The sequence below is a fragment of the Manduca sexta genome, chromosome 23 (assembly GCF_014839805.1).
Source record: "Manduca sexta isolate Smith_Timp_Sample1 chromosome 23, JHU_Msex_v1.0, whole genome shotgun sequence".
Taxonomy (NCBI): Eukaryota; Metazoa; Arthropoda; class Insecta; order Lepidoptera; family Sphingidae; genus Manduca; species Manduca sexta.
The window spans coordinates 4,348,444-4,369,851 of NC_051137.1; the positions used below are offsets into that span (position 1 = coordinate 4,348,444).

General features: G+C 34.8%; 1 protein-coding gene across 2 annotated transcripts; it reads left to right on the top strand.

The window, feature by feature from the left end:
* Positions 1 to 1,662: 1,662 nt before the first annotated feature.
* LOC115443729 (centromere protein I) lies at positions 1,663 to 15,179 on the top strand. Of its 2 annotated transcripts, none has more exons than XM_030169258.2 (13): positions 1,663 to 1,962; positions 7,932 to 8,084; positions 8,332 to 8,417; positions 8,911 to 9,018; positions 9,224 to 9,370; positions 9,544 to 9,606; positions 9,913 to 10,028; positions 11,105 to 11,265; positions 11,858 to 12,015; positions 12,439 to 12,585; positions 12,948 to 13,080; positions 13,615 to 13,783; positions 14,159 to 15,179. In XM_030169258.2, the coding sequence occupies exons 1-13, from the start codon at positions 1,794 to 1,796 to the stop codon at positions 14,517 to 14,519; spliced, it is 1,971 nt and encodes a 656-aa protein (XP_030025118.2). In that variant the 5' UTR covers positions 1,663 to 1,793; the 3' UTR covers positions 14,520 to 15,179. The 2 variants fall into 2 exon arrangements, with proteins under 2 accessions (XP_030025118.2, XP_037297852.1); XM_037441955.1 differs by lacking the exon at positions 1,663 to 1,962 and adding an exon at positions 7,760 to 7,823.
* Positions 15,180 to 21,408: the final 6,229 nt, after the last annotated feature.

The window sequence follows — 21,408 nt, forward strand, 5'->3', positions numbered from 1 at the left end:
CTACGCTATATTTTAAAAAAGGTATACAGTTAATGTGGTATTTTGATTTGTAAATAATTTGAAACTGTTACAAATAAATTGAAGTAGTAATCAAATATTAACTATATTTTCAAACTGGACTCACTGATGGAAACGTTAGTAAACATTTTCATTAATCAATACTCATGTATACAGCACACTGTATTATCTCTTATGGAAGATTACTTGTAGGGAAGAGTTTATGTAGGTATTTACCTCCGAATTTCCTATTTCTACTGCGAAGCAGCCGTAAGCAAGAACTATTATGTTTAAGTTTCAAGAGTGTTGTTACTAGTGTCATTTTTGTATTTATAATAAAATTAATATATTTAAAGTTCTGGGCAAAATGCTACTGCAAATTGTTATGCAAACAATTGCGAAACGAATTCTGAGTGAGCGGTATAATATTGTTATTTAATAATATTAAAAAGCTTTGCTCTTAATCTTTGCTCGTATTAGTGTTAGGTTATAAGTACGTAACTCAATACCTATGAAATAAATAAAGTGTCATCATTTTTATATAACAACAGTTATAACATATTTTAAAGGTTTATTTATTTAGAAGTATTAATTGATATTTAGTGGTAAAAACCATTTTTTTTATGATTTATTAATGAGGAATTTACTTTTATGCAAGTTGTTTTACACAACAATAAGGGATTTTCTATTTCTTGGCAATACATTTATTTGATTCATAGACACGATAGCGTGTATAGAGGAATAATTATTATTCCGATAAATGGGTTTTATATTATGAGTAGGGTTTGATAGTTGCTTTATTTTATTATTCTAAATAAATTATAGAAAAATCTTTACTGTTATACCGAAATAATAAATCACATCTTTTATTACTTATAACTTTCTAAAAACTTCAAAAAATCCTAATGCGTTTTATTATAAATTTTTTTCTTGTCTCCTTTTATTTATAAATTCTGTTTGCACCAAATTTCATGAAATTTTATTTAATAATAATGTTACTATGTTGCGTCAAATAAATTTTAATATTTACTAGGTCAAGTATAAGTGATTTTATGTTAAATACTATCGCATACCACTTAGGGTTTTACTGCAAATAAAACGCTAAGCGTCGATATTTTTCTGAAATGTTCAACGTTTTAGAGATACGACTAACGAATGATTTATTTAATTAGTAATTTGAAATATTCGGTATTTAATTAGTTATTAAATTTTTTGTTCCAAATTGGTGAATAGAGTATGAATTTAAATATATTTCAAAAATATATTAATGAGCATTCAATTTAATATTTACATAGTTCGAAATAATCAGGTTGTTATAATAACAATGTTGTATAAAACCACTTTATATTAATAAATAATTTGATTTGACATTATTATACTTGTAGTTGGGTATTTCGATTGCTCTTAATCAATCAATCAATCAATCATCAATAACTTCATACAATAACTACATTCATTTTAAGGGATTATGAGAGATGCACCAAGTAATAAATAAGAAATTTGATTTAGTGAGGTAATTTTGATGTAATCCATCCAAATCCCTTTACGTAATTCATTTCAATATGTTATTTTTAAAAAAATAATTAATATTAATTCATCATTTGTTCAATCGAATGATTAAATATTTTTTTATGCTATATTTGCAATCCCTAACGTAATATTTATGTCAAAATGGCAGCTTCATCTGGCTTGTAACGTATTTAGTCGATTTGAATTTTTGTTTTGTGTACATTCTCATGGTGGTTTGTTATTAAAAAAACAGGTATTAAAAACAGTTTTATAAAAATATTCTGACGATGGCTGATGCCAGTGATATTATAGGATACATAAAAACGTTAAAAAAAGGTTTCGACAAGGACTTGTTTCAAAGTAAAATAAATGAATTAGCACACATCGCTGATACCGTGGGATTGGAGCACAGAGAGTTTCATACTTTCGTGAAAATATGGTTGAATTTGACTATACGTAAGTAATTTTTAGTTGGTGTTTATTTTTTCACTCATAATTTTCTAGTCTCGTTCAAGATGCAAACAATTTCCTATGAAAATTCGTTCTTAACTAAGTAGTCAGTTCAAATGCTTAACTTAAGTTAGCATAAAGACTTTTTTGTGTTTTACAATGACTTGCACCTATAACATAGTTCATACAAAATGTTAGAGAAAAAGCGCGGGAAACGTTCGAACTTGGCGGGTGTTTTATTTTGGCTTAAAGGAAAAAAAAATATTTGTATATAAAATTAGTCAGTTAAGTTGTATATTGTATATATATATTTACTTATTTCTTTTCATTTTTACTGTGTATAAATAGAAACACTACTATTGGTAAGTTTTTTTTAATAAAATTTAATATATTATGAGCAGGATGAAGGAGCCCCCAGACCCTGGGGTGTTGTTCCTGAACCTTCACAGTTCATAACTGTAGATACTGCCTCTAGTATGGATACTGATTGTTCAACATCCAATGTAAATAAAAGAAAACGGGCACGTCTGCATAGAATTTGTAAAATCTGTAACAAAAAAACGAAATAACCCAATGGCAATTGAATCTGGCAAACATGGTTGTTGTTGTGTGGACAGTGATGAGAAGAACTCTGGTGATCCATCTCCATATTCACAAGTGCAGTCAACCCCAGTTGTTCCTTCTTCGCTTCCAATCGTTTCTGACTCTTTAGGTGAGGTTAAAAGAAAGCAATATTCCAATTCAGATGCAGCACCCTTTGTAGTTCATATTGTAAAATCTTCTGAAGACACAAATAAAGATGTTAGTTTTCATCCAATATGCTTTGGTCGCTTTTACACAAATATCAAATAGACAATATTGTCCTAGGCAGTGTAAAGCGTATTGGACGCAATAAAATATCCATGGCATTTTCCAATTGTACATCGGCTAACACATTTTTAAGTCATACTGCATTAACCGAAAAGGGCTATGAGGCATATATCCCAACATTTCATATCACAAGAATGGGACTTGTAAGAGGTATCCCATGTGATATGTCCCTAAGTGAGGTAAAAGAAAATATAAGAGTTCCCTTAGGTTGTGGAGAAATTATTAAAGTTCGACGCCTTAATTATAAGAGTACTGTTGATGGGACTGTGACATGGAAACCCTCACAAACAGTGGTGTTAACTTTTGACGGCCAGGTTCTTCCCACGCGCATATTTATGTGTTATAATGCACTTAAAGTAGATTTATATATATACCCAACTATTCAATGTTTTAATTGTTGTCGATATGGACATACTAAAACTAGTTGTAGATCAAAGCCTAGGTGTTATAAATGTGGTCATGAGCATAATGGCTCATCTTGTAGCTGTGAGGTGGATGACAGTTATTGTTGTCTTTGTGGTGGCCAGCACTTTGCTATTAGCAAGTCTTGTCCTGAAGCAACTAGACAATCTAATATAAAAATATACATGGCGCAAAATTGTGTGTCATATTCTGAAGCGTCTAAAATTCATCCACCAGTAGTAAAATCATATGCTGACACTTTAAAATTGTCTGAACCACCTTCTCTTAATGCGGGAACTGAAGATTTTAAATATCCATTTACTCAATCACCACATAACAAATCTTATAAGAAAACTGTTTTCCAGAAGCCCCGTCCTCCTCTGAAGCCAGGAAAAGGGTATGACCGCGCAGCTCATCAAGCTCTAGTGAGTGACTACAACTCGCATTCTTATTCCAATGGATGTGCTCTCCTTCCAAAGCAGACGATCTCAACTCTTCTTCGTTAGAGTCTCAGCCTTTGATTGATTTAGTTATTTTTCTAATTGAATCATTGTCACAAACCACTTTACCGTCCTACGTTGCCCCATTATTTAAAAAGATAACACAATTAATCAGTAACAATGGCTCACTTGAACAACATCCTACAATGGAATTGCCGAAGTGCAATTCAAAATAAATCAGATTTAATTTATTTATTAAACAAATATAGCCCTAGTTTAGTAGTTTTAAGTGAGACATGGCTTAGACCGGGATTTTGTTTTCGAATTCCTGGTTATTCATGCATTCGAGAAGATAGATCAGATGGGTATGGTGGAGTTGCTATACTCATAAAAAACTCCCAACATTTTTCTCCCTTAAATTTACCTTCTCACCATAATGATTTTTCTATTGTTGCTGCTTCTGTTAATAATATTTGCTTCGTTTCGATTTACATTCCTCGCCCATGCCCTTCTATATTTCGAGAAGTAGATAATATTATTTCTATATTACCAAAACCTTTTTTAATTTTGGGGGATTTTAATTCACATCATCAGTTTTGGGGCTGTTCAACTACAAAAAATTGTGGAAGAGGCCTAATGGATATTATAGATTGTTATAACTTATGTGTTTTAAACTCAGGCGCTCCTACTCGTCGAACTAATCCTAACGAAGGTCTTAGCGCCATTGATTTATCAATTAGTACACCAAATTTAGCAACTTCACTTACTTGGGAAATCCTTTCTCATTCGTATGGTAGTGACCACTTTCCTATTGTTATTCGGTTTCCTCAAAATAATAAACCTAATATAACTCGATCGCCTCGCTTAAAATACATGCTGAAGGATGCAGACTGGGTGGTATATAAACGATTATTAGATGACAAAATTTCTCAGCTTCCGGATATTGAGTGTAATGACGAAGCCATATGTTCTGAGGCTCTTGCTAAAGCTATGATTGAAGTTGCGGATATAGTTTTTCCCATTAAAAAAAACAGGTCTTCCAAAAATCCCCTCTCCTCCATGGTGGGACCGAGAGTGTTCAAAAGCTGCCAAAAATAGAAAAGAAAGTGAAAGGGCTTATTGTAAAAATATGACAACTGAAAATTTTGATAACTATGTCCTAGTTTCTAAACAGACAAAAATTTATTTCAAAAGAAGAAAATCGAAAGCTGGAAATTATTTTGTACATCTATTTCCCCTGATACCTGTCCATCAATTGTTTGGAGTAATATTAGAAAGTTTAGATCAGCTTTTAAGGAAAGATCATTTTCTACCCTTTCTTCTTCTTTAACGGAAATCTTTTGGATAAACTGGCTCCCCCTTCTGTTCCAGAAAATTTTCCACTTTACAGTACCCCAAGAATACATGACAAACATAACTTAAACTCCATGTTTTCGCTATCAGAGCTTAAAGGAATCCTAAGCAGCGTAAAAGATTCGTCTCCAGGTGAAGACGGAATTCCCTATTCATTTTTTTGCAACCTTAATGATAATGTCCTTCTTTATTATTTAAATATAGTTAATTCTGTAATGATTACTGGTAACATACCTGACTCTTGGAGATCCCAAATTGTGTTACCTATTTTAAAGCCAGGGCATGATTCCTCCCAAAGCTCATCATATCGCCCTATAGCTCTATCAACAGTATTGTTGAAGCTTGCTGAACATCTTGTAAAAACCGATTGGAGTGGTATATCGAAAGCAACCGTTTGCTATCTGATAGCCAATACGGATTCCGTAAAGGGAAAAGTACTTTAGACAGTATCAGTATTTTTGTGTCTGATATCCGTTTGGCATTTTCTCAAAATGACTCATTAATTGCAGTATTTTTAGATATTAAGTCAGCATATGATAACGTGGTTCCATCGGTTCTAACGAAAAAAATGTGTGATCTTAAAATTCCTGACATGCTGTCTAACTTTATTTCTAATTTAATAACAATAAGATATATTTCTGTTGATTCTGATGATGCTACCAAATTTTTAAGAACAGTATCAAAAGGCCTACCCCAGGGATCTGTTTTAAGTCCCTTATTATACAATATTTATACATATGATCTGGAATCATCATTAAATGGATCAGTTAAAATTCTACAATATGCTGATGATCTTCTCCTTTATACATCTGGTAAATTCCATACTGACTTGTGCTCTACCATGTCATTGGCAATGACCTCCTTAGAGTCTTGGATGACTTCAAATGGACTGGAGCTTTCACCTTCTAAAAGCTCTACAGTGTTATTTAGTCGGAAAAATATAACATCTAACGTTGATATAAAATACAATAACTGTTCCATTCCTCTAAAAAAAGAAGTGAAATTTCTTGGTCTCATATTGGATTCCAAACTCACAGGTTCTTCGCATTGTGATTATGTAGTTATTAAATGTGAACGAAATCTTAATATCCTTAGATGTCTTTCGGGTGTATGGTGGGGTGCTCACCCATATTCATTAAAACTTATTTATAATGCACTGATTAGAAGCCAGTTGGATTATGGGACATTTATCTTAGAGCCGGGTAATTTATCAGCTTTCAAAAGACTTGACTCGATTCAAAATAAGGCTCTAAGAATAATTTCGGGTTCAATGAAATCGAGTCCAATAAATGCCCTTCAAGTCGAGTGTGTAGAGCCTCCTCTTAAGTTGAGACGACAGTTTTTAAGTGACAAATTTTTGTTTAGAGCTTTTCAATTTTCTGGTCATGCTCTCTTTCAAAAACTCCAAACTCTTTCTGAATATATTATAACTTCTCCTTTTTGGCGTAATAAGTCAACTCCTCCTTTGGTTGTTAGTTTTCGTAAATTCTCTAACCTTCAAGCTCCAACATATCGTTCTATATCTCTTCCTCTTTATATGTATGGCTTTCAATCCCTTTTACTTAAACCCGAAATCTGTTACTCATTGGGTATTGAAAAAGACTATCCTAATCCAAATGCTCAATTTAACGAAATAGTAGATACAAAATGGCCTAATTTCCATCTAATATTCACCGATGCATCCAAACATTCTTCCTCAGATTTTTGTGGTGTAGGGGTTTACCATCCTCGTTACAATGTTATTCAGAAAATAAAACTTCCACCAGAAAGCTCTGTATTTACTGGAGAATGCTATGGAATTTATAAGGCATTAGAATACATTCTTCTCCTGAAACTTAGGAAAACAGTAATTTTTTCGGATGCGTACAGCGCCCTTCAGGCCATTGAAAAATTCCCATTCAAAACTAAGCCTTCATCTAGTATAATTATTTCTATAAGAGAAATGCTATATGAATGCCTTTCTAAAGGTTTAATTGTAGTTTTAGCTTGGATACCTGGTCACTCAGGTATAAGTGGGAATATAAAAGCTGACCGTTTAGCTAACGAAGCGACTATGGATGGGGATGTATATCCATACATAAATTACTGTAGCGATCTGGCTACGCTTCCCTCAACTTCTCTGAGAGAATCTTGGGACAAGTATTGGGAAGAAACCAGACAGTTGAAAGGAAAATTTTATGCAAATGTTCAACTAAGCATACCTAATAAGCCGTGGTTTTGCAAATTGAAGCTTGGTAAGCGATCTACTAGTTGTATTATAAGAATGCGCTTGGGACATGTATGCTCGCCAGCTCACCTTGCCAGGCTTCATATTATTGGCAGTAGTGCTTGTGAATGTGGTGAGGAGGTCGGAGACCTTAATCACATTTTCTTCTCTTGTCCACGTTATGATCGTTCTTCATTCATAAATCGTCTCATATCCCATAATATTCCTCTTCCCACTTGTATTTCTAATTTACTCGTATTTAATATTGATATTTACAAAGCTATATCTTCTTTCATTGTAGAAAATGACATAAAACTATAATTTCATTTCAAGTATCAAGTAGTTACTTTCACATTTATTATATACTTTACAATCAAAGAGTCTTTACAATAATTTATTTTATTTTTTCAGCTTAACTGACTTGTATTCTAAATTCTTTATACTCTTTGTAACGTTTGTATATGTATAAAAAATCGTTTCCTTAACTTTGTTGTCATTGGCGTAGCACAGCAACCCAGTGCTTGTAGCCATTAAAATAGAAAAAAAAAAAAAAAAAAAAAATGTTAGATAAGAAATTTTATGTCTGCTTAGACTGAGTATTTATCTATTTTTGTATTTAATTTTAAAGGATTACTTACTTAAACAATACAGTTTTAACCGTGAAAAGTTTACATTGAAAATAACACATTTGTTTTTATTTTCAGCATTTGCAAAATGGACATGTCTTGGTACTTGTTTGGTACCTGAAGACATGATAGAAGAGCGTACTATAGATTATGTATTCCAATGGATTCTGGCTAACTATGGGAATGAGAACAATTTCTCCAAAATAAATTTTGTACTTGATTGGATTACTGGTAAGCAATACCCCCATATTTTATTGTTCATGAATATGACTATGGATAATATAATTATTATATTAATTTGGTTATTATTCAGTAAAAGTTTGATATTTAAATGGGCATTTACTATTTCAACTTAATATGAACTTGATGTGTTTAGCACATTTTTGTATTCTGTTAATTTATAAAAACCATTTTTTTTTTACTATGCTATGAATATTAAATCTTTAAGAGTATTTATGTTAAAAAATCTTATTTTCAGCTGCAATGGAGTATGGGTGCATTGACATGACCACTTTAGACCTGGGATATGAGTTGTTCTACTCTATGTTGACATATGAGGCGCTGGTAAATATTATAAATCAATTATTAAGGACTATACATCTTAATAATATAATATTTAAGATTGAAATTCCTTTTTTCATAATGATGAGATCTGGTTATTTTAGCAACCATTTAAATAGATACATTACCATTAATGACTGTTTTTTTAATGCATACACAAAAAGGAAGTTTTCAACTCGAGGTTTGTGTAGTCATATTTTTTTGTTATATAGTCCTAAGTGTCCCAACTGCACCTGATGTAAGTGAAGTGGGGTCCAATAGAATGTCGACTGATGAGAGATGATTACTCCATGACAGTCTACATTTATTCTAGCCTGTTAGAACTGGATATACATTTCGGAACATGACACTAATGTGGGCCATTATGTATGGGTTTTAACACCTTGTGTATGGTGATCACTATCCGGGCAAATATAAAATATATCCTACCGCCTATATTCTATCGGTATTTAATATCATTTTGTTATGGATATGCAATGCAGAATATTTTTTACAGACCCCACATGTAATGAAATTGGTGTATACTTTGACGAAGCCATCAGATGTGACAAGAAAGAGGGTGACAGAATTGTTAGAATATGCAAAAATGAGAGAGGGTAAAAAGGTAATGTGCTTTTTGTTTTACTTTAAAATATATGTTACACATGACGGGATTTGTCCACACATAGAATTTCATCCAAATTTATTCAGCAATTTATGTTTATTGAACATAGCATACCTTTACAAAGTTTTAAACATTTGTAAAGGATCAACATCAAACATTTAGGAGCAATTATTTTTGTAATTTAATTGAGTGTTTGTTTTTTCAGAATATGTATAGACAGCTGCAAGTTCTTTTGGGCCTTTTTAAGTCTTACAAACCAGAGTGTGTGCCAGAAGATGTGCCTGCACTCTCAATTCACACTGCATTCAAGAATATAAATGCTAATCTCGTAAATAAATTTAAACAGTGTCAGGTAAGAAACTAATATTCTCCCGTTATAATCTAGTCCACTAAGTAAGGATATGTTTATTGTTGTTGCATGCTAAGAGTCATTGCCTATTGCAAAAACTTAAGATATATTTTAATAAGTTAATAAATAATTATAATTAGTTTAAAAAGATAAGAGTTATTGTTAAACCTTTTCAGGAGCGAAGGAATAACACATGCAGAGAGAAAGAACATTTGATGTGGATGAATCCAATTAATGCTGTAAGTTTAATTGAGTTTTTAATAAATAAGATAAAGGGCATGTTAATATCCAGCTTGTTATTCACTGATATTAATTAAAAGAAAAATAGCCTGCAGTTGAACTACTACATAGTATATGAAGCATTTCCTTACCTGTTTATACTAGTTTTTCTTCAAGGGTTTTAGGATTTTTTCATTAGGCGAATTTTATTTATTTCTTTTATTTTATGTACTAATATAATAGTGATATAAGTGTAAAGGCAAAATAGTGCATAACACATTCTTTAATTGTCACCTTTTTGACGAATTTCATTCTTTCAATTACAGAAATGTGGAGGAAATAAGAAAGCAGATCCTTTAATACCAAATGTCGAGTTTTTCAATATTGGCGCAAAACAATACGCAAATAAAGAACCACCCAAGAATTATTTAGATTTTTCTGAGTAAGTAGCCAATATAATATCACCCTTGCAATAAATACTGTCCCACTGGTGGGCACAGGCCTCCACTACTACTGAGAGGGATTAGGCCTTAGTCTACCACACCGGCCCAGTGCAAATTCGACTTCACAAACTCTCATAATTCTTATAGAGAACTCCTCAGGTATGATGGTTTCCTTACAATGTTTTTCGTCACAGTTAAACCCTGTTAAATTACTGCTTGTTATTCACAAAAAATACACACAGTTTTGAAAAGTCAGAAGTGTGTACCCTTGGGTTTTGAATCTGTGGACATTTGTCTCGAGAGTCCATACCACAATCAACTAGCCTATTTTTGCTTTTTTTTTTAAGCACTCATTATAACAATATTTTTAATACCTTATAATTTTATTTATTGAAAATGTCATAAAAAATTATAGTGATCATTTCAAACTCTTGTTTCTTTTAACTTTAAATTTTTTAGAGGTGGATTCAATAATTCTACATAAATAAATAAAACACTACATAGGAATAATAAATTTAGGGTGAGGAGATAGCTTTGCTTGCATTCTCCGTTCATAGAAGTGGAGCCATAGAATTGTGAATATCTTTTGAAAATTTATATCTTATCCTTGTTAGACTTGACTGCCTCAGTGGCGCAGTCTTATTGCGTGCTCAAAAGGGTTTGGTTCGAATCTCAGGTCGGGCAATGTGAAATTGGGTTTTTCTGCTCAGTATCAGCTATTACGACATGAGAAGGAATACATATTGCGAAAAGTGGGTGTACTGGTTGTATATGCCTGTCTGAAAAGTGGGTGCACTGGTTGTACATGCCTGTCTGAAAAGTGGGTGCACTGGTTGTATATGCTGGTCTGAAAAGTGGGTGCACTGGTTGTATATATGCCGGTCTGAAAAGTGGGTGCACTGGTTGTACATGCCTGTCTGAAAAGTGGGTGCACTGGTTGTATATGCCGGTCTGAGAAGTGGGTGCACTGATTGTAGGATTGTCTTTTCAGGCAAAAAGGCGTGAAGTGTTTCAACTTTATTAGATTGATTATAGTAAGTTGATATCGATAAGTACAGCTACGTGATGTGTACAGGCCAGTGTCGCTGCTGCAGTATAGCCTGGCGCAGAGCACGAGCCGTCCGGCGCGGCTGCGGGCGCTGCTCGGCTCGTCGGCGGGGTTCACGCTGCTGGCGGTGGCCGCGCCGCACGAACACGCCTTCCTCTCGCACGACCTGCACCATCTGCTCAACATGAGTCAGTATACCAGTTCAATCTTTATAGTCACGTATTTGTACTATGCTTATGGAAAATTTAATTTTGCACGCGGCATTTAGACTTTGCACGGATTTAAAAAAAATACGATTATTTCTCTATTAAGATTTTTTTCACTATTATGGGATTCTGGAGTGATAATATTTTTATTTTTTTAAGTTAATACATAGAAATTATCGGTGTTGAAATATGATTGCCCAGAAGTTGCTTCGTGAGGTTTTAATAAGTAGTTAGAAATAAATATCGCCATGCATGTTGCGGGAAGACTAGATAATATTGTAATTGGTATAAAGTTGATTTTAATTAAAAATGTCCAAATACCACAAATGCTTTATTACGAGCAACTTTATACCAATTACAATATTATCTATCTATACCACACTAAAATTTTTAATATATCTAATATTTAAACAAAGCAATGTTTGGGATTTTATCTTTATTTTTTATATTATAATTTTATGAAAAATAGTTTTATTTCAATATCTAAAATTCGCGTAAACATAAATCAATAAATATATCATTTACTAAAATCAAATTAATTGACAAACGCTAACACAATTTTTCAATGCCACAGGTTTCCTCGACGTTTCACCACACAGTTATGTTGAGAAGAAATACTTGTTGCACCGCCTGGCACTCCTACAACGCACTCTGATGCAAGGGATACCTGTTATCACGAGATTTTTGGCGCAGTACTTACCTCTGTGGAACGAAAAGGATTATTTTTCAGAGGTATGAAATAACTTACAGTCAGTGTAACTACTGGACATAATAAGACTTAACATCTCATGTTTCAGGATGGCGAGTGCAGTGGAATACCAAACAATACTTTGTAATTCAAAGTGTTGGATGGAGTTTGTACTGTTTATGAATAGTCGTATTGCTTACCATCAGGCGAACGTCAAGCTCGTCTCGAAATGCAAAGCAAAAAAAAAGTCAGTCACAAAGAAGCAGAACAAATTCAAAATTTTAAATCTCTTAAACTTTTGTGTCCTTATCAATAATCATTTTTTATTCCATAAAGTAAAATTATTCCAAAAAACTCTTTAACGCGGGCAAAGCCGCGAGCAAAAGCCAGTGTATTATAAAATTCGAGTAGTTTTTCTGGAAGGAGCACCTTAAGTTCAAGTGAGTAACAGACAATATTATTTCCAGATATTAGAATTAGTGGAGTGGATTAGCATCGACTGTCCTGACCAAATTGGGTACATTGTGGGACCTCTCACAAAGACGTACCACAGAGCCCAGCCCATCGAACAATGCGCGATACTCAGAAGCCTCACAAACATGTACACCAATCTTGTAAGTAAAGCAATATTAGTGGATCAAGTTGTTTTTTTTTAGTAGTATACATTCATCAGGTTTGCTGGTGGTAAGATATATTTTATATCCGCCCGCATAGCGACCAACGTACACAAGGTGCTAAAACCCAACATAGTGGCCCATGTAAGTGTGTTGCCTGTGTGTATATCCGGCTCTAAAAGGCCGGCATAATTGTATCAACTGCCGAGGGTTTATCATGTCTTATCAATCGAAATTCCACTCCAATTACCATCAGGTGCAATGGGTTCACTTTGCCGTGTATAAAAAAAAACTTAATCAATATTCAATATAATTAACGCAGAAAAACGACATAGATATACAATTAAAATAATATGTTGTAGGTATTTGGCAGTACGCGGCAACGACAGCACTTCATGGGCGCCGGCTCACCGAACGGCAACTATGCGTTGGTGCTGCCGAAACTCGCGGCCGAAATAAGCGACATGTGCGGGAAAGAACTACAGACAAACCCAGGTAATAAACTTTTTGTATCTAGAAGTATACATTTATGAATATTGCTAGTAACGAAATTCGTGCGGATTTTGTTTTCAATGTTGCAATGATAATCAAAATGAAATATTAATCCTATCACCGCCGCGATACCCACCAAGTGGGATTCCCGCTTGCATGACCATATTCATAGTTGTTAAATAACTTAGCCAGCCCTGTTAGCATATGACAAGAAATATAACACGAGAGACTATAGTCCCACAAACTTATCTGGCCCGGTGAGAAAGTCGCTGTTATGTCAGCGAATGGCAGGCAGATTGTCTTTTCAAAACGATGTCGTTAGTTCCTCTTTCGGCCACCGGGCCAGATAAGTTTGTGGCACTATACCGTGTGATTTTGATGTCAAACGGCACTGACATTTGCGTTCAGTTCAACGCAACATTCTGCATCCTTTAGTAGTCAATATATTAATAGTGTAGCCTACACAGTACACAGTGTCTATAAACAATAGATATTTGTCGAAAGCTGGTGTAAACGTGGCATTACTATGTTGTGTAGAGGACATGCGCGCGGTGTGGAGCGCGGCGCGGTGCGCGCGGCGGCAGGCGGCGGCGTGGCGCGCGCGCGGGGCCGCGCCGGACGCGCTGCCGCCGCGCCTCGCGCTCTACCTGCCGCTGCTCGCGCCCTCCGCCGCGCTGCTCGACTACATGGCCGCGCTCATGATACTGTAACTATACTATATACTAACATTTGTATATATTCCAAGTAACATCCTAGTACAATGATTTCTTATGTTTACTCGAAGTTACAAATTGAAATAAAACTACTGTACGAATTTTATCTCGGTTTTCATATTATAATTTTCTCCGGACGTTGACCTTCCCGAGACCATGAAGGCCATAGTCTACGACATGTCGGAAAAAAAGTTAGTTTATAAAACCGTGATAAAATCTAAAAAAATCTTTATTTTCAACATCCTAGTGGCAAAGATTTTATAAAAATACCTACAGCCAATAAAATTAATTAATATTAATTTCAAAGAAACACAAGCTAAGTTTCTCAATATTAATTTAATTAATTGCTAAAATTAATCCATTTTTAGGTACAAGAAAATCTTCACCCGAATGAAGTCGTTACTAACGCAAAGAGACGAGACCTACTGTCGTCATATAGAGACTCTACAATCATACACGGAGGATATGCTGAGCTGGCTTTACAGATCCCAAGTCGTCTCCACCATGGAAATAGACGAGGAACGAACCAAAAATTTACGACAATATGTACCAAATGTTGACGACATGTTGAGTATAAAGAATCATCTGGCGTTCGCTCCGTACACATACGCACACGTGAGCTATGTAGACGACAGAGACGTTAACGACAAAGTGTGGTACGACACTGTAGTTCAACAGTTTCCAGATCTGGACAGGTTTTTGAAGATGGCTATTCCTGAGTTGCGCTGAGTGTTTACGTTGTAAGGTTCAGTATAAGAACAGGAATGTGTCCAGCAAACTGCTGCATGTTGCTAGACACAATATTTTTGGATAGACGAAAGAAGTAAAATACTTTATAACGTGCTATACTTATCGTATATACAAACTATAGTTTACAACAGTCTGTGTGACATTTGCAACAGTCTGTGTGACATTTGCAACAGTCTGTGTAAAATATATGTAATGATTGTGAAATGTTTACGCCTGTATTTTAACGTTTCATTTATTTTTAATGCTTTAATAAGTATAATTTAAGTGATCAGAATGACTCCAAAATCACACCTAAAGTAATACTAAGCTTTTATTTTTATCTTGTGCGTTTAAAAACAGTGTTTTAATTTCTTTCATTACACTAAAAGAGCTAATTTGATTAATTAAATATCTGAATAATTCACGTCATTTTTAAATAAATTTAGAACTTTAAATCTAGTACTTATCTTTTCTCTAACCTCAAATTGGAAATTGTGAAGAATGGTTATGCCAGAAAAAAAACCAGAGTACAAATTTAAACATTATGACAATTATATTAAGAATCATTTTCAGTTTTATTTTTGAATAATATATAATTTCGCTGTAAATAAATGTGCTGACAATTTAATAACTTTTGTAATAAACATTAGTTGTTTACAATACGGTGTTTAATTTTTCCCTAATCACGTTTCGTTAAAAAATATATGCAACTATGGGTCCTGTATTATATTCTACCCGCTGATGTGTACGAGTCTCCTCTAGTACTGATAGGGTTTAGGCCAAAGAGCATATAGTACTATGGAGCGTTCAAGCCCTAGTCCACCATCCTGGCCTAATATAGGTCAGACCTACATTCATAAGAATAACGCAGGTCGGTTAACTGTGCTGGCCGTTTGAAGTTGATAATATCTTTCTGGTCGACATATTTTTGCGCTTATCTTTACTTACCATCAGGTACAGTGAAGGCACTATACCGTGCGGTCGATAGAAATAATTATGACATTTTTTATGGAGAATTCTCAGTATGTGGGATTTCCACGATGTTTTCTTTCACTGGTTAATAAACGCGAAATATGATTAATAATACACAAGTAAGTTGGAAAAGTTAGGCGTGCCTTGGGTTTTGAACCTACCGACATTTATTCCTAACTAGGGTAACATGCAATTTAATGACTCATTTGTTAAAATTGATATTTAGATTATATTAAAATATGTGTTATTTCTAATGTTTAGAGCTAACAGTTTGACTGGGGTATCTGCATTTTCCCTCAATCATTAGTAGTCATCAGTTCATAAGCCAGTCTTGGCCCGAAAAACATAGCATGCAGACCTTTAATACCTTTATAAGTTTGCACTTTCCTTCACATTTCCTTACGTCAGTCCTGGATTTGTAAATAGGCCCTTAGGGGCGGCAGATTTCAGAGGACGCTCACTCGATTTACTTAATCATTCGTTTATTTAACTTAAGTGCCTTCCATAATACAAATAAATGAAAAATTATTAAGTATTTTACCTACATGGGGCGGCGGAAATAAAGTGACTTACATTCATAAAACATATAAATCCGGCAGTGCCTTACGTACATTTTCATGCTTCAACTCGTCAGTCCAGTGGTCACGGATGGACAGTCTTACGTTTGCTACACATCAGGCCGACAAAACATATCACGCCTTTATCGCCGAAAGGTGGAGGCTAGGATAGGTAACTACTTTCCGCCATGATGTAATGGGGGCGAGCTTACCGCCATAATAGGCACAAATTCCAGATTCGTGTTTATGTTGAGCAGAAAAAATGTATACCTATCTCTGTTTTGGCTTGTATTTGAAACCGCGCTTGTAATACAAATACGCCACTAAGTCAGTCCTGTCTAGTACGGTAGGAACAGTACTATCTAGTGGTTGTATAAAATTGCTGGTAATCTTTTTTTTGCTGTGAATGACGAGACGAGCTTGCCGTTCGCCTGATCGTAAGCGATACGACCGCCCATAAACAGAAGAAACACCATCCAACACCTGGAAATACAAAATATTGTTTGGTATTCCACTGCGCTGAGACGTGAGATGTTAAGTCTCATTATGTCCAGTAGTTACACTGGCTATAATGTCCTTCAACCCACATTACACAACAATGACTACACACTGTTGCTTGGCGGCAGAAATAGACATCGCCGTGGCACCTACCCAGGCGGACTCTCACATATGCGAGGCCTACCACCAGTACATTGCGTTTTGGTTTTATCCATCAGAGATATTATTTACTTGGTCGCCCCACAGTACTACGAATTCAATTTTAAAATGAGTACAATAGAACCAACGAATTCTACATCTCTGGTAATATCGTATTTAACTACAAAACAATTCGCTAACTGTATCACGGTAAAGATAACACGCCTCCTAACGGTCGTTACGTAGAATTCAAATTATATGCTAATACAAAACGCGTACTGCGCTAAGAAAATACTGAAGAAGAACTTCGGTACATGCGTCGAATAACAATTCCGTTTGAAATAGTAAATGTGCCTTTGATCTAACGTTTTTACTTTCAATGGTGGTCTATTGCGGCGACGAATGTGACAACCAGCCAGGGTATTGCGCTTCTACGGGACTCGTGCCTGTAAAGGGAATACATGCAAAAACATTAAACTCTTTCGGTAATCGGGAAAAAGGCCCCGCAAATAACTGCCGCTTAGAGCCTCGCGTAAGCTAAGGCCGTCGCGCCTTCAGTAAAAGGGCGCGCTAACAGTATTTTTAGAAATTCTATTCAAAATTGATGGCACCTATAGAAACAAAAATCTAAAATCATATTTCTACAATAGGTTATCTTTATATTGATTGTTTTAATTTTTTTAAAAATGGTTATGTTTCGTTAATTTCATACTGAAAATGCCACTAAAATTGTTGATTTCGTGCATCTTCTCAAGTACACATTATTTTAATTTGCAACCAACATTATTAGATAAACTATTTAATACTGAACACATTGGTGGTTTTAAATGTCCAAAAATATCCAAAATGATTTTTTAAAGAAATTATTCATAACTCTACAAATTTCCGCCTGTAATTTGTGCGCCGTAAATGTATGGAGTGAATGCTTCAGGCTGTTTGTTCGGGGGAACAACTAGAAGATCTCAAATTCTGAACTCAAGGCATCTAGCCAGTATCAGTGTCAGTGTAGTGTGTAGCCACTGTATTGCTATACAGCACATTGTAATTCAACATTCTAGATGGTGATGCTGCTGTTTATGTTAAGTCAGTCGTAACGCTTTACGCTTACTAGAAGCGAGCAGATTACTCGTCGCGTCATTTAGTTTCATATACGTACTTATTTCTATAAAAGCGACGACGTAATGTCAAAATTAGCCCTAATGTCTATATTATATTTGCTATTGTTGAGCTAAGTTAAAGTAGAAAATGCTTAGTGAGTGATAATCAGCATTTTTACTTATTACCACATGCATCGTATCCTGTCTTTTTGGAATGTCCTAAAAATCGCGAATTTTAAATCGATGTCCTTTAATTATGATGTTCGTGTTTTTTTGCTACATTCCAAGAGCACTGGTCGGTAATACACTTCTGATCATAAAGCACCTAACTATCCCCAATGTATTACCAAGACTTTACTTTAAAAACCTGTATTCAGATATTATCAGTGGTACGTGGAGAGACGTCCACATAAAGAATCGTCTGGCGAAAGACGACTATCCCTCATCACTCTGGGTCTGCAGTCTTCATTTTGGGTGTCGGAACGCTGTTCCCCTCAAAAATTCTTGTAACTGCCGAGTTATGGAGATTTTTAAAGTCTATCTGCTAACCAATATATTACCTATCTATAAGTGTTAACAGAATCGTGAATGATACTAAATAACCTGCGGATACAATGCGATAGGTTGCTGAGATTCACGGTATTTCAATTTGCCTGGATGAATACAATTGTGTTTAATGACATATTCTCGTGGGACGCAATTCGGGATCTTAATTGTATTGATTGTTGATTTGTAGCCTGACATAAAGGTACTGACACAGAATGTGGATTAATAAATGTTGCTATGCTTGTATTTTCACCTCACGGGTAAAATAAAATTGTAGGTATACACGCCATTTTGATGGCAACGTAGAATTGTCTCAATCCACCTAATCTATATCGAAAAATCATTCTCTCTTTAGCAAAATAATCTGCTGAAAACCATTGCAAACATGAGAATCGCAGAATTCGCTAATAGTCGAAATTACTCGAGTGTACCGGTGTTGAAATAGGAATCGGTATATATTACGTTTATGGAATAATGACCCTAATAAGATTGTTTATTATCTATTGTCACAGATTACACTATACTATTGTAGAGATATAGAGTAAAAATATCTAAGTAATTCTATTTTACATAATTATTATATTACGCTTGATTATTCATTTAAAAGATGCCTACGAAGCATTCTAGTAATTTGAGCGTTGGCAGACAGCAAAGGGCTTACCCAACTAGATTTTTTATTTCATTTAGTAGGTACTAGTTTTTGCTTAGGGTTCGTATAATAAAATTAATCGGGTATCCCTAAAGGCTGCATATTTTTTTGGATAAATTATTTGAAACTATACTTAATGCGTAATTTCGAAATTGCGTACTCAACAAAAATTCATATCAATATCGTTTTTACCCAGTTTGTTCAATCTAATAAAATAATAATGCCAAGTTAAAGCAAATTTTACCAAGAAGTTATGGATAGCGCTGAAGTCGAGTTCGATACAATTGAAAGCCGAATATATTCATAATTTTTTGTGATAGGTACTCAATATTGTCTCAGTTTTTCATGTAGCATCAGTTATTTGTGTACACTGTATTTAATACGTTTTATTAGTATTCGTTACATCAAAAGGAAACATTATAGGATCACTTTGTCGTTCGTCAGTCTGTCAAGACCCTTTTTCTTAAGAGCGCGTAGAGGTATCAAGTTGTAATTTATATCAAATACGCTGGCCTACGGTTTCTTTTAGCTGTGAAAAAATTAAACTTGTCGCTGAACGCGATCAAAAGATATGATTGTTTATGTTGCATATAATATTTTATCGGAAACGTGTTGGTGTGCAAAAGTTTCATACATCGGTTCCGAGGGGTTGGTATGGAGTCTGGAGTTGCACACATCGAAAGATTACAGGGATTAAATTATCTGCTTGGCTTCGTAGTGACGTACTTCGCGGGCCGTAATTTTGCCTGCAATTGTTATTACTTTTCACTGAAACAAATGTTTTGTATTGAATTGAACTTTGTCCCCCTTTTTACTTAAATACTGGTACCTAAAGTGGACTCTTATATGGATAGTCAATTGGCAGACATGGGTCTGATAACTTCCACGCCGTAACTTGCAGTTTCTGTACTTGGGTTACGATCCGCACGTATCACGTATGCTTCGCGGCGTTCGTGAAAACTTTCTTAACTTTTACCTTACGACTGGCTTCCAATTACGTACGAACACTTTCTACCAGACATAAGTTACTTTTCCATTTTCTCTTGTTACTGGTGCTCATTTATTTTTCGTGGTCCGCTCGAAAGCATAAATTATGGACACCGTGGCTCGAGTCTGCCACGTAGCGGGGTGTCATGCCGGTGCGGGGGCGGGGGAGAGAGGGAACAGACCCACCCCACGACCGCTCGCCGCCCTTCGCTTCAATGAGAAATGTTTCAGGGCCTTTTGTCCCCTTATGCCCCTTTTTGCGAGCGACATCTTCAAGGATACTGTGTTAATCGGACCCTGCAATACTTTTTGTGAATACCGCCTACGGAAGTCGACTGGAAAAACTGTTTATATCTTATATTTTGCCGGCCTTGTTTGCTTTTGATTGTTTGCTGGGATCCCCGGCTTGGATTGAATTTTAGGGTTTTCTTTTATAAATATATTTTAATTGTATATTTAGATATTTTATTATTATACTCATCACACACTAATACCAACTTCGTCTAATTTTAAGGGCGCACTCAATCGTTCGGATGATGAAAGTTATTGTATTAAACTTATGCAAGAAATTATGCAGAACGTACCTACTTAATTATCTTGGAAAACTCATGTCCAGATACTTATTGCTTCGTTTTAAATCAAAGAATTCCATGGCCTATTTTTCTATTTAAATCTAACTTTATGCCGATTTCCTTGTTAAATCAAAAATCTAATATCACAATGGTATATTCATAGAAAACCTTTATTACTTACTCAAGCCCGTATAGAAAAAGATTGGCAAATTTGCAAAAAAAAAGCTTTAAAATGACCCGTCAATTGTTAGTTTTTAAGTGGTCCATTGTTAATAATTCTCACGTGATTCAGTATTTTACGGAGCTCTCTCACGGGTTGTTGTGGGTAAAAATATGCGCAACTGGTAACAATTGATAGGGGTTGGGCGAGGGGTGCAATAGTTCATATCTCGCAGCACCCCAAGCGACCCCACATTCTTTTTATCCCTTCTCAAAAAATCGTTCCGAACCGTTGTTTTCGCTGCAGTGACTACTGCTCTCATTTTTGGCAAATTATCGTTGAGGATCTGTTTTTACTGTTGGAAGTTATGGGTTTTTGGGTTAGTTTAAATTTTTTTAGGAATGTCAATTCTTTTTGTTTTGAGGTTATGGGTATCTATATTAATGACGTGAAGAAAGATAATTGAATTAAGATTAATGAAGGGAATTCAATTATTCTTTTACAGACATTTTTTATCCATTGCTAATCGTTGTTATCAATAAGTAGAATTCAATTAGTCATTATCTTTACTTATAATAAAATAAAAGCATGCCGGTGCCTGTAAAGTGTCGACCAATAAATTCTGACATAAAGATGAACAAAATTAATTATAATACGTCGTCAATAGGTAATTCTAACCACCTCGACATATTCTGTAGTTTGATTTCATGCAA